This window comes from Canis lupus, chromosome 13, assembly GCF_048164855.1.
Source record: "Canis lupus baileyi chromosome 13, mCanLup2.hap1, whole genome shotgun sequence".
Classification (NCBI taxonomy): domain Eukaryota; kingdom Metazoa; phylum Chordata; class Mammalia; order Carnivora; family Canidae; genus Canis; species Canis lupus.
In genome coordinates, this window is record NC_132850.1 from 42,242,412 (window position 1) to 42,254,560 (window position 12,149).

The following is a 12,149-nucleotide window of genomic DNA, read 5'->3' on the forward strand; positions in this document are numbered from 1 at the left end:
AGAAAACTATAGAACACTCATGAAAGAAATTGAGCAAGACACAAAGAAATGGAAAAATGTTCCATGCTTATGGATTGGAAGAACAAATATTATTAAAATATCTATTCTACCTAGAGCAATCTATGCATTCATCGCAATCCGTATCATAATGCCATCAACTTTTTTCACAGAGCTGGAACAAATAATCCTAAAATTTGTATGGAGCCAGAAAAGACCCCAAATAGCCAAAAGATCATTGAAAAGAAAATCAAAGCTGGTGGCATCACAATCCCAGACTTCAAGGTCTATAATAAAGCTGTAAGAAAAAAAAAAAAAGCTGTAAGCATCAAGACTGCATGATACTGGCACAAAAACTGACACATAGATCAATGGAACATAATAGAGAACCCAGAAATGGATCCTCAACTCTGTGGTCAGCTAATCTTCAGCAAAGCAGGAAGGAATATCCATGGAAAAAAAGTCTCTTCAACAAATAGTATTGGGAAAATTGGACAGCCACATGCAGAAGAATGACACTGGGCCATTTTCTTACACTAATCACAAAAATAGTCAAAAGTGGATGAAAGATCTAAATGTGAGACAGGAATCCATCAAAATCCTAGAGGAGGACACAGGCAGCAACTTCTGTGACCTCGGCCACAGCAACTTCTTGCTAGACATATCTCCACAAAGGCAAGGGAAACAAAGGCAAAAATGAACTCTTGGGACTTCATCAAGATAAAAAGTTTTTGCACAGCAAAGGAAAACAGTTGACAAAACCAAAGGACAATTGACAGATGGGAGAAGATATTTGCAAATTTCTTATCCGACAAAGGGCTAATATCCAACATCCAACATCTATAAAGAATGTATCAAGCTCAACACCCCAAAAACAAATAATCCAGTCAAGAAATGTGCAGAAAACATGAACAGACATTTCTCCAAAGAAGACATACACAGATAATGGCCAACAGACATGAATAAATGCTCTACATCGCTTGGCATCAGGGAAATACAAATCAAAAGCACAATGAGATACCACCTCGCACCAGTCAGAATGACTAAAATTAACAAGACAGGAATCAACAAATGTTGGTGAGGATGTAAAGAAAGGGGAACCCTCTTACAGTGTTGGTGGGAATGCAAGCTGGTGCAGCCACTCTGGAAAACAGTATGGAGGTTCCTCAGAAAGTTAAACATAGAACTACCCTACGATCTAGCCATTGCACTACTAGTTATTTACCCCAAAGATACAAATGTAGTGATCTGAAGGGGCACCTGCACCCCAAAGTTTATAGCAGGAATGTCTACAATAGCCAAACTATGGGAAGAGCCCAGATGTCTATCAACAGATGAATGGATAAGGAGGATGTGATACACACACACACACACACACACACACACACACATATACACTAGAATATTAGCCATCAGAAAGGATGAAATCTTGACATTTCCAACAATATGGATGGAACTACAGGATATTATCCTAAATGAAATAAATCAGTCAGGGAAAGACAATGATCACATGATCTCACTCATGTGGAATTTAAGAAACAAAACAGGATCATAGGAGAAAGGAAGGAAAAATAAAACAAGATGGAATCAGAGAGGGAGACAAACCGAAAGAGACTCTTATTCACAGCAAATAGGGTTGCTGGAGGGGAATTGGGAGGGGAGATGAGGTAACGGTGATGGGCATTAAGGAGGGCTCGTGATATAATGAGCACTGGGTGTTACATAAGACTGATGAATCACAACTCTACCTCTGAAACTTGCTGCATACATTTAATGCTAATTAATTGAATTCAAATTAAACAAAAAAAGAAATGAAAAATGTCTAAAAGATTATCCACACACAAAAAAAAGATTATCCACAGAGGTAAGCATGATACTGAGGCTACTCCAGAAATCTCTTCACTGGCAAGTATCTTCATCATTACCTTCCTCTGTGCAGATTTTTTTCTAGTGGGCATATAAGAGTATTGACCTTTAGAGGCTTTGACTTCCTTTGGCAGGGTGAGCAGGGTGATCCAACTTCCCATCTTTTTTATGCTGAGTTTTGTATCCTAAACTTTGTGCTCAGAGTTCATAAAAACCAGTTTCCTTATTGCCAGAGAATGGTAGTTACCAGGAAAATACAGGCGCCACCATTTGCTTACCTCTTTATATTTGGCACTTGCTCATTGTTTTTGACCTTTAGTAATTTCCCTTTTCTTATGGTCAATTTAGTCATGCTTAAAAAAAGTTTTCCTATTTTCTCTTGTAGCTTTAGGTATTTTATACCAGGAGGGGTCTCTGCGTATCCAGTCAGGCAGATTGCCCTGTTAATGTGCCTGTTTTAAAATTATAACAGATGATATACATTCTTTCTGCATCTTGTTTTTATTATCCAGCATTGTTTTCAAGAACTCTTTAGGTGCTGATAGACAGAAAAGTTGATCTAATTTATTCATTTTAACAATCATCCTTTGTATGACTGATATATTTTACTCATTGATGGATTGGGTTGTTTGAAGTTTGATATTTTTGGTATTTTTGGTGTTATAAACAATTCTTCATTGAAATGAGATGTCTGTGCACAGAATGAGAGTTTCTCTAGGCCCCATACACAGGAGGTCATATGATAGATACATCTTTAATTTAACTTGATGCTATCACATTGCTCTTCAACTTGGTTATTAGAATTTACATTTATATCAACAGTATAGGAGAGTACCATTTTCTTATTTTTCGCTATATTAGATATTTCATTGGAAAAAAGAAAAATAATATTTCATTTTAATTTTTCTGTTAACTAGAGCATTTAAACATCTTTTAAAATGGTTATTTGACTGTTTAGGTATCTTCTTTTTATTGTCTACTCATACATATCCTTTGCATATTTTACCATTGAGTTATTTTTTATCTCTTTATTACTCTTTAAAACAGTTCTGCATGTACTTTAGATACTCTCTTTGTAGCACACTTTGCTGATAGCTTCTGATGCGCTCTATTTTACCTACCTACGCTGGATATGTTCCCCTTACATTGTTTACCAGTATTTATATGCCAGACTTCTCTACTGAGTCCTCCTTGGTGTGACCAGGTAGTTACTGGACATTTTGCCTTGATGCCCCAGTAAGGTCTCCGCATCAGTTTTTAAAAGTAGACCACATTGTTTCCTCTCTCAGCTTACCATCTTGTTCATATTCTTAGTTGCAGTCTTATATACCATTGTTCACTCAGTCATTAGACTACCCAAGGGTAATTGTAAAGTCTCTTTCCTTTGCTCTCCATTGCAATTCATGTTGAAGTCTTTCCAATTTTACTGCCTGAGCATTAAAAAAATACTCTCCCTCTTTAGTAAACTGAAGAAATGGTACTAAGGTAATTAATGGATTCTGAGGATATTATATAAATGGAATAGAGTAGCTAAAGGTTAAACTTTGGTGGCCATTCACTGGAAAATGAGGAGAGAAATTGAGGCAATTATTAAGAATCATTATTGTATAGTAATGGCAGGCTATCATTTTGAAATTAAGCAGACCATGTTCAAATTACCTTCTCTTTATTTATGAATATTTTGAAACAAATATATCAAAAAGGTAAGTGAAATGTACCCTGAAGAAAATTTAGTTTTCACTGCAAAAATTTTGATCTGTTGAAGCACTCAGTTCAAGTCATTTTTTCTTCAGGGCTTGTCTGTGGATACTCACTCAGGATCTCTTTCTACTTAATTTTCTACTTGCTAATTCACTTAATTCACTGTGAAAGTTCAGACTCTGGGTGGGAAAGAAGAGGAGAGGTGAATTGCAACTGAACTTTTCTCACTTTGTGTATGTGTGTGCCTGTATGCAATGGAGATGGTGAGCTGCAGTTCTGATTGACTCTCTCAGATGGAGTTAGCTCAGGCAGCCCCAACTGCCTGACTCAGACTTCTAAGTCACTCAGCAAGATAAAGCAGCATGCACATATCCCTGCAAATGCGTTCATAAGTAGTAGATAGTCATAAAAGTTGGAGTTGGTTGTATATATGCTTCGCCTATATTTTTCACTCTGTGATTGAGCTCTATTTAGGTTTTTAATTCTCAAAAGTTTGAGGATGCGAATCTCTAAAGTATGATTCTTCCAGCTGAATTTGACTACAATAAAACTTGAGAAAACCTAGTGGAGTTGTTAGCTTGTCTATTGGCATGCTTGTTTTTTTTTTTAAAGATTTATTTATTTATTTTTGTTTTTGTTTTTGTTTTTGTTTTATTTTTATTTTTATTTTTTAAGATTTATTTATTTATTCAGAGAGAGAGGGAGAGAGAGGCAGAGACAAGAGACACAGGCAGAGGGAGAAGCAGGCTCCATGCAGGGAGCCCGATGTGGGACTCTATCCTGGGTCTCCAGGATCACACCCTGGGCTGCAGGCGGTGCTAAACCTCTGCGCCACCGGAGCTGCCCGCATGCTTGTTTTCTTAGCTGCTTTAATGGAGATAAAAGGTATATGAAAATAATCTATGAATTTTAGGTTTTCTGAGGGCAAGTTTTTTTTTTTTTTTTTTTAGCTTAAATCAGATGACCTCTAGGAGTTTTATACTGCTAGAGATTTAACTTATTATTAGATTCATTGAGGACCATATGGCAAATATATATGACTTTTATTATTAAGTTGCAAATAGTGTTTTAGTTATTCCTTTCTTTAGAATTGACTTCATGGTCTGATTCTGTCTGGCAATTAAATTATAAATGCTGTTTTTCATCTTAAATAGCTTTAAGAACATTACAAATATTCTATTGGATGAAACAAAGATATTAGTTTTATAACTTCATGGAAAGTCACAGCCTGTGGTTGACTGTCAGATTTGAAAATGACCTAACATTGACATAACAAAGTAAGAAGAAATAGATTTTACAATTGTCTTACATTTATCTGCCCCCCCAACAAAAAACCCAATTATTATACTTTGAATAAGAAAAGAGAAAGAAAACTGACATGTTTTGATCACGTACTATTTATCAGGCATTCTTTAATCTGTAAAATCTCACTTTATAACCAAGGAAAACTATTCACAGGATCTGAGTATTTTACCCAAGGTCACAGAGCCAATTAATGCTCTTAAGTGGATCTGCTATCTTTTCTGTTTTGATAACAACAAAAATTCCAGTTAGTTAAAAATGTAAAATTTAAGTTTTTGAATAATTATAAAAATAACTTCAGCAAAATATACAGAGTACAAGTGCTCTGAAAAAGTGCTCCTTCTTTTTTTTTTCCTCATTTTATTCTTATGAAATACAATCCTTTTTATGTCCATCAGAGAATTAAAACATTGACCATCTTGAACTTCCTTCAGATATAGCCAGCTGGCATGTTTTCCTAGCAAAACATTTTCTGATTTGACCACGAGCTCTCTGAATCAGTTGTTATTGGTTTGAATAATAGAATATGCTGTCATGGTGGGCACCTGATCATGAAAACTGATATCTGGAGTACATTTTTATTTGGATTTAAAATGTTTTTACAATCCCAGTATAAACACTGTTAATCTAGTCAAGACCTTTTCTCACAAGATCAAGAGTTTGTGTAGTTTAACTAGTTAGAGTCAACAAAATGAGAATGAATTGTACATTTACATTAGACAAAATTTCAATTTATTTTTAACATAAAGGATGTCGTGTCAAAATAGTTTTAGGAATTTTTGAGATAAAACAACTTAGTTTCCAAACTCTAAATAGCTGGATTTATTTAATTTAAATACCATTTGGAAATTTTATTGTGTAATTTTTGTGGGATTGCAAAGTAAAGTACATCATTTTTGATGCAATGCTGAGAAATTACAAATCTTTCTTACATCTGGGTTATGGATTCAAGGCTTGAGAGTTACTACTTCTTTTGGTTTTTCATTGAATTAGTTTCATGAAATATAATTTTTTGAAAGAATTATTTATTTATTTGACAGAGCACACACGTGTGTGCACACACAAGTGGGCAGGTTGGCAGGCAGAGGGAGAGGGAGAAGCAGCCTCCCTGCTTAGAGAGGGAGCCTGATGCGTGACTTGATCCCAGGACCCTGGGATCATCACCTGAGCTGAAAACAGACACTTTAACTGACTGAGACACCAGGTGCCCCTATAATTAATTTTTATAATTTTGATGTAACAGGTCTCTCCAAGGGACAGTAAGGATCATTTTCTTAGTTGTCTCCATATCCGTGAGTAAAAAGTTAATTATTTTAAGGCAGTTTGGACATAATTGTCTTAAATTGAGATAGTTGACTAGAAAATGTGGCTGATTTTGATAAAAGAAATATAGATTTTAAAGGGTTGGATATGTAAAAAATAGTATATTATTTGGCTCTGTTTGATTCTTTTTATTATTCTTCATTGGCTGAAGATGTTACAATTTTGGTTCCAGTGAATTATAGTTTTATTAAAATATCCATCCATCTTTCAGTGCAAATGATGGTAAGATCTTGGTGTTATCAGAAACTACTAACATATTAAGGAAACGTAACTGTGAAAGAGAGCAACATAATACATTCCACTAAATCACATATGGGTACTTAAAAGTATTTGTTATTCATGCTGCATTGGAAGGGAGTAGCTAGAATTTTTTACTGAATTAGGGCTAGCATTTTTTGGAGGGCACCATTATTAATATTTGGGATATTAAGTGGGAGCAGAATGCAATCAATTAAAAAAAGCCTTCAATTCAGTATGTCTGCTGACTAATATATCTTATTGATATTGAAGAAGAGAAAAAAAGAACAATTTCAACTCAGTAGGAACACCCAGCAACTTAGAGAAAGAAACCATTGCTTTTTAGTACTTGTTTATAGTTTAGTGTGTCCATGAGCAGAGAAGAATCTAAATTCTCTGACCCAAGGTTTTAGTACTGATATTTTGCTTTCCCTGGAACAGTAATGAAATAAAACATGGTTTTAAAAAATTTAATTTTTATGATCATGTTTTAAGACTAACAGTTGGAAGTGTGTGGTATATGGTAATTCACTATGGCTTTGAAAATTTTAAATAAGAGATTAAATATACGTTGGCAGCAACCTCTTCAACCTCAGCACACACAGCAACTTTTTGCTAGACCTATATCTCCAAAGGTAAAGGAAACAAAGGCAAAAATGAACTCTTGGGACTTCATCAAGGTAAAAAAACTTCTGCACAGCAAAGGAAACAGTCAACAAAACTAAAAGGCAACCGACATGATAGGAGAAGATATTTGCAAATGTCTTATCTGACAAAGGGCTAGTATCCAACATTCAACATCTATAAAGAATGTATCAAGCTCAACACCCCAAAAACAAATAATCCAGTCAAGAAATGTGCAGAAAACATGAACAGACATTTCTCCAAAGAAGACATACACAGATAATGGCCAACAGACATGAATAAATGCTCTACATCGCTTGGCATCAGGGAAATACAAATCAAAAGCACAATGAGATACCACCTCGCACCAGTCAGAATGACTAAAATTAACAAGACAGGAATCAACAAATGTTGGTGAGGATGTAAAGAAAGGGGAACCCTCTTACAGTGTTGGTGGGAATGCAAGCTGGTGCAGCCACTCTGGAAAACAGTATGGAGGTTCCTCAGAAAGTTAAACATAGAACTACCCTACGATCTAGCCATTGCACTACTAGATATTTACCCCAAAGATACAAATGTAGTGATCTGAAGGGGCACCTGCACCCCAAAGTTTATAGCAGGAATGTCCACAATAGCCAAACTATGGAAAGAGCCCAGATGTCTATCAACAGATGAATGGATAAGGAGGATGTGATACACACACACACATACACACACTAGAATATTACTCAGCCATCAGAAAGGATGCAATCTTGCCATTTGCAATGATGTGGATGGAACTGGAGAGTATTGTGCTAATTGAAATAAGTCAGAAAGACAATTATATGTTTTTTCTTGTATGTAGAGTATAGAAAACATAGGATCATAAGGGAAGGGATGGAAAACTGAATGGGAAATCATCAGAGACGGAGACAAACCATTAAGAGACTCTTAATTATAGGAAACAAACTGAGGGTTGCTGTGGGCATGAGGGATGGGGCATGAGGTAACTGGGTGATGGGCATTAAGGGGGGCATGTGATGTGATGAGCACTGGGTGTTATGTGCAACTGATAAATTGTTGAACACTGCATCTGAGACTAATGTACTATATATGTTGGCTAATTGAATTTAAATGAAAATACATTAGAAGAGCTGAAAGGAACTAAATATTAACAGAATCAAATGTTTCACCAATCAGTGCTACTTAAGTACAGATCACTGCCCACACATTCCTCAACTGAGTAGAAGTTTAGTGAAGAATGACTATGTATTTGCTAATTTTGTCATGCACAAACTTGCCATAGTTATCTTTTATAAAACCATCAAAATCTTTTTCTTTTATATCTGGTTTTAAAATTATTCCATAACTCAACTTGGATGTTCTCTTCAGTAAGAATTTAATGTAGCCTTTTCTATTGAATTTTTGAACAAAATTCAATGTGTACTCCCATCTCAATTATAAGTAATGAGTATTCTGACATCCAACTTTATCTTTTTATTTTTGGCATTGTCTCTTTCAGCACAGTGGAGAATTTACCGTTTCTCTGAGCGATGTCTTATTGACCTGGAAATACTTCCTACATGAGAAGTTGAACTTATCAGTTGACAATATGGAAGTGATTGACCATTATGAGGACATTAAGAAGACTTATGATGATTTCTTAAAGAAGAGTAATATGCTAGATCTGATTGATGTTTATAAAAAATGTATTTTGATTTCTAGTTGTGAATATAATGCCAACATATCCCCTGTAAGTATTTTTTTTTAAAATTCTATCTTAAATGAAAATTTGGCTAGATTTATTTCTATTTTAAACTATGGTGTTAGCATTTATAGTACCTTGATAATGCTTTTGCTTTTCAGATCATGTTAGAAATAGAAAATCCAGCTGCCTGAAAGTTAGTTATTACTGGAAAGAAATATTTCAGTGGTAAATTTTGCTGAAATTCTGTTATTATTTGGTTGAAACAGCTTCTTACTAGATCAAAAAATTTTAACAAAGAGATCAGTTCCAAATGTGTGATTTCTTTTTGAATTTGTGCCAAGGATTGCTTTTCTATTTTACTTTCTTGGTTTAATGTGCATCTGTTCTTTTGGCATATGTTGTATAAATTATTGCAATGACTCTTTATATGGATTAAAAATACTATTTCACTGAGATGAGGTATCTTTTGTGATGATAGTATGATGCAATAAAGATGAAGTTATATACTATTCCTTTTCTTTTACATGTACACATATTCATTGTTTTATTTTTTTATTGAATATAAATTTTAAAACTAATGGGATGCCATCCTTTGCAGTTTGGTTTTATATACATTAGACTTGATATATTTGGATGTGTCTAGTTTGTTTTAAAGTGTTGAAATGTATTTCTTTATCTTAACGTTTGCTGGGTACCATTAAAGTAGTAGTTAAATACTGGTAATAACTAAATAATTGTAGATATAATTAGAAGAAAATGTTTATTGCATTTTCTAAGATATTAAAATATTTGATAAATATTTCCATCTGATACTTGGAAATCATGTTTTGGCTCCTTGTAATAGAAACCTCCACAGTAACAGTGGTTTATGAAAATGGAACTTTATCTCATTCTTTTATAAAAGGAGTCTTAAGGTAAGCCTCTGGGGCTGATGTGATAGCTCTGTGGTTATCAGATACCGAGGATTTTTTTGTCATTCTGCTCTCCCATCTTAGTTTTTGACCTCTACCCGCAAGATCATTTGAGATCCAAGATAACTGTTGGACTGTTGGAGCTTCAGATTCCTTATCAGCATTCCTAGTATCAGGAAGTAGCAAGGGAGCACAGCACTCTCCTTTCCTTTTAAAGAGACATATAGCTCTTTTGCTTCCATGTCCTTGCCCAAACCTTAGTTACATGGCACACCAAGATGTTAGGGGAGATGGAAAATAGTTTGTTTTTGTTTTTTTTTTTTTTCTGGGTAACATGCCAGAATAAAAACAAAATCTCTGTTACTGAGGAAGAAGGGGAGAGTGGATATTGGCAGGCAGTTTGCTGTCTTGGGCTCAGTGGGCTATAATGGAACCCTTTGCCCTGTTATAACTTTCTTTCCTTTCTTTTCTCTCTCTTTCTCTCTTTCTCTCTTTCTCTCTCTCTTTCTTTCTTTCTTTCTTTCTTTCTTTCTTTCTTTCTTTCTTTCTTTCTTTCTTTCTTTCTTCTTTCTTTTTCTTTCTGATTTTATTTATTTGAGAGACAGTACGAGAGAGAGCATGGGGTGGGGAGGGGCAAGAGGGAGAAGGAGAAGCAGGCTCCCTGCTGAGTGAGTGAGGGGGTTCAATGCAGGACTCTACTCAGGGCTCCCTCCCAGAGCCCTGGGATCATGACCTGAGCCAAAGGCAGACGCTTACCCAACTGAGCCACCCAGGCCCCCCTGTTGTAACCTTCTAAGACACCCAAGCATACATACAATATGGTAATGATAAGTGTGAGGGAAGATAATTTTTTTCCATTTCTCCCTACCTTATTTTATTTGCTTGTAGAAATAATTTTTGACTACTTTTCACATAGTTATTTTAGAGAGGCTAATCAAACATAAGTATTTGATTGTAGGAACAACAAAGACAATCTTCTAATAAAGCCAATGGGAGTAAAATCTGCCTGAGGTTTTTGGACACATTATTTTCATCTTATCCTTTGCTCCTAACTCTTATCGTAAACCTCTTCATTTAAGTGAATCAACCATACTATGAGATACATAGATCTACATTGGAGGGAGTTCTGTGTCTCCAAATGTCAACATGTTCTGCAGAACATCAGGAGTGGAGTGGAAGCTGCTGAGATGATAGTATGTGAAGTTGAAATTTTTCTGCACTCAAAATGGAAGATTTGATCTCTCATATTTGTTTGCTCCAGGGAAATTTCCAATGAAGAAAAAGTGAGCAGGAAGATAGATCCCTAGATTGATTTCCTCAAATATGCACTAAAATAACCCTAACTTATGCTATAAGTGTGTTTAAAGAAAAAAAACAAACAAACAAGGATTTATTTATTTATTTGAGACAGAGTGGGGAAGGGCAAAGAGAGAATTTTCAAGCAGATACCCTACTGAGCACCAAGTCTGATGCAGGGTTTGATCCCAAAACCCGTAAGACCTGGGTTGAAACCCAAGAGTCAGATGCTTCACCAAATGAGCCACCCAGGTGCCCCTGAAAATGTCTTTAAAGGTACATATGCTTACGTATCTTCGTTTCTTATTTATTGTAGCCTAAATAAGGCAGGAATTACGAGGAATTAAGATAAAGGTAAGATAAGGCTGTTCTGGTAGCATGATAACTTGAACAATGCCCCTTTCCCCTGTATTTCATACATTATAATTCCTCTTTTGGGGAACAAGGATGCAGGGTCTGTGGACATCTGGGAGCTTATAAGACCTTGGATTCTAACTGGAGTCCAAGTAGAAGACAGTTGGTACAGTTCGTACAGTTTGCTTTCTCATGAATTGAACAATTATCTGAAAACCATTGAAGACTTGGGCTGAGGAGAAGAAATAGTAGATCTTAAGAAGAGCTTAGCAGCCCTCAGAAATCTGGGAACTTCTGGGGAAGGTCAACAAATACCCTCTGTGAGTGTGCCAGGATTCTTTGACTCTCAGGAAGCCGAGAAGGAACTGAATGGGTGAGCATACTATTGGTGATCCTTCAAAGACCACAAGAAGACCTAAGAAGACTCTCCCTTGGTTTAAGCAGATGACTGGCATCCTGTTTATTTTTCCACTGATGCTTCATAAAGACTAGAGACTATTTCAGTTTCTATTGCTTCTAAAATTGTTATCACTTCAGGTACCTCAACAGTCAAGGCTATAAGCCCCAAAAAGCCAATGAAGAAAAACAACAGCCACTTAAGGAATCCCAGCAGCTACAGAAAGATGAGTTACCTCAGAAACACATGTGCCCAACAGAATAGAGCTCTTAGTGGTGAATGACAACTTGATTCCATTAAAGTAAGAAATTCAAGGATACACCTAAACATAAGACTTTCTAGGTTTAAAAAAAAAAAGAAGAAAAAAGGAAAGTTTTCCCAACACAACAGATGAATTCAGATACAAATTCGTATTCTGAAAGTCAAATAAATATTTAAAGCACAGAGAGAAAAG

At 35.5% G+C, this 12,149-nt stretch overlaps 1 protein-coding gene across 7 annotated transcripts in view; it reads left to right on the plus strand.

The window, feature by feature from the left end:
• The window catches only part of PARPBP (PARP1 binding protein), a 67,076-nt gene that overhangs the window by 8,722 nt on the left and 46,205 nt on the right, over positions 1–12,149 (plus strand). For all 7 annotated transcript variants that reach the window (XR_012005996.1, XM_072773362.1, XM_072773366.1 and 4 more), the window contains one exon: positions 8,552–8,782. Coding sequence is in view for 6 of the 7 variants with exons in the window: in XM_072773362.1 (XP_072629463.1) it covers positions 8,552–8,782 (231 nt within the window). In the remaining variant the exon portion in view is untranslated. The remainder of the gene's footprint in view (positions 1–8,551; positions 8,783–12,149) is intronic.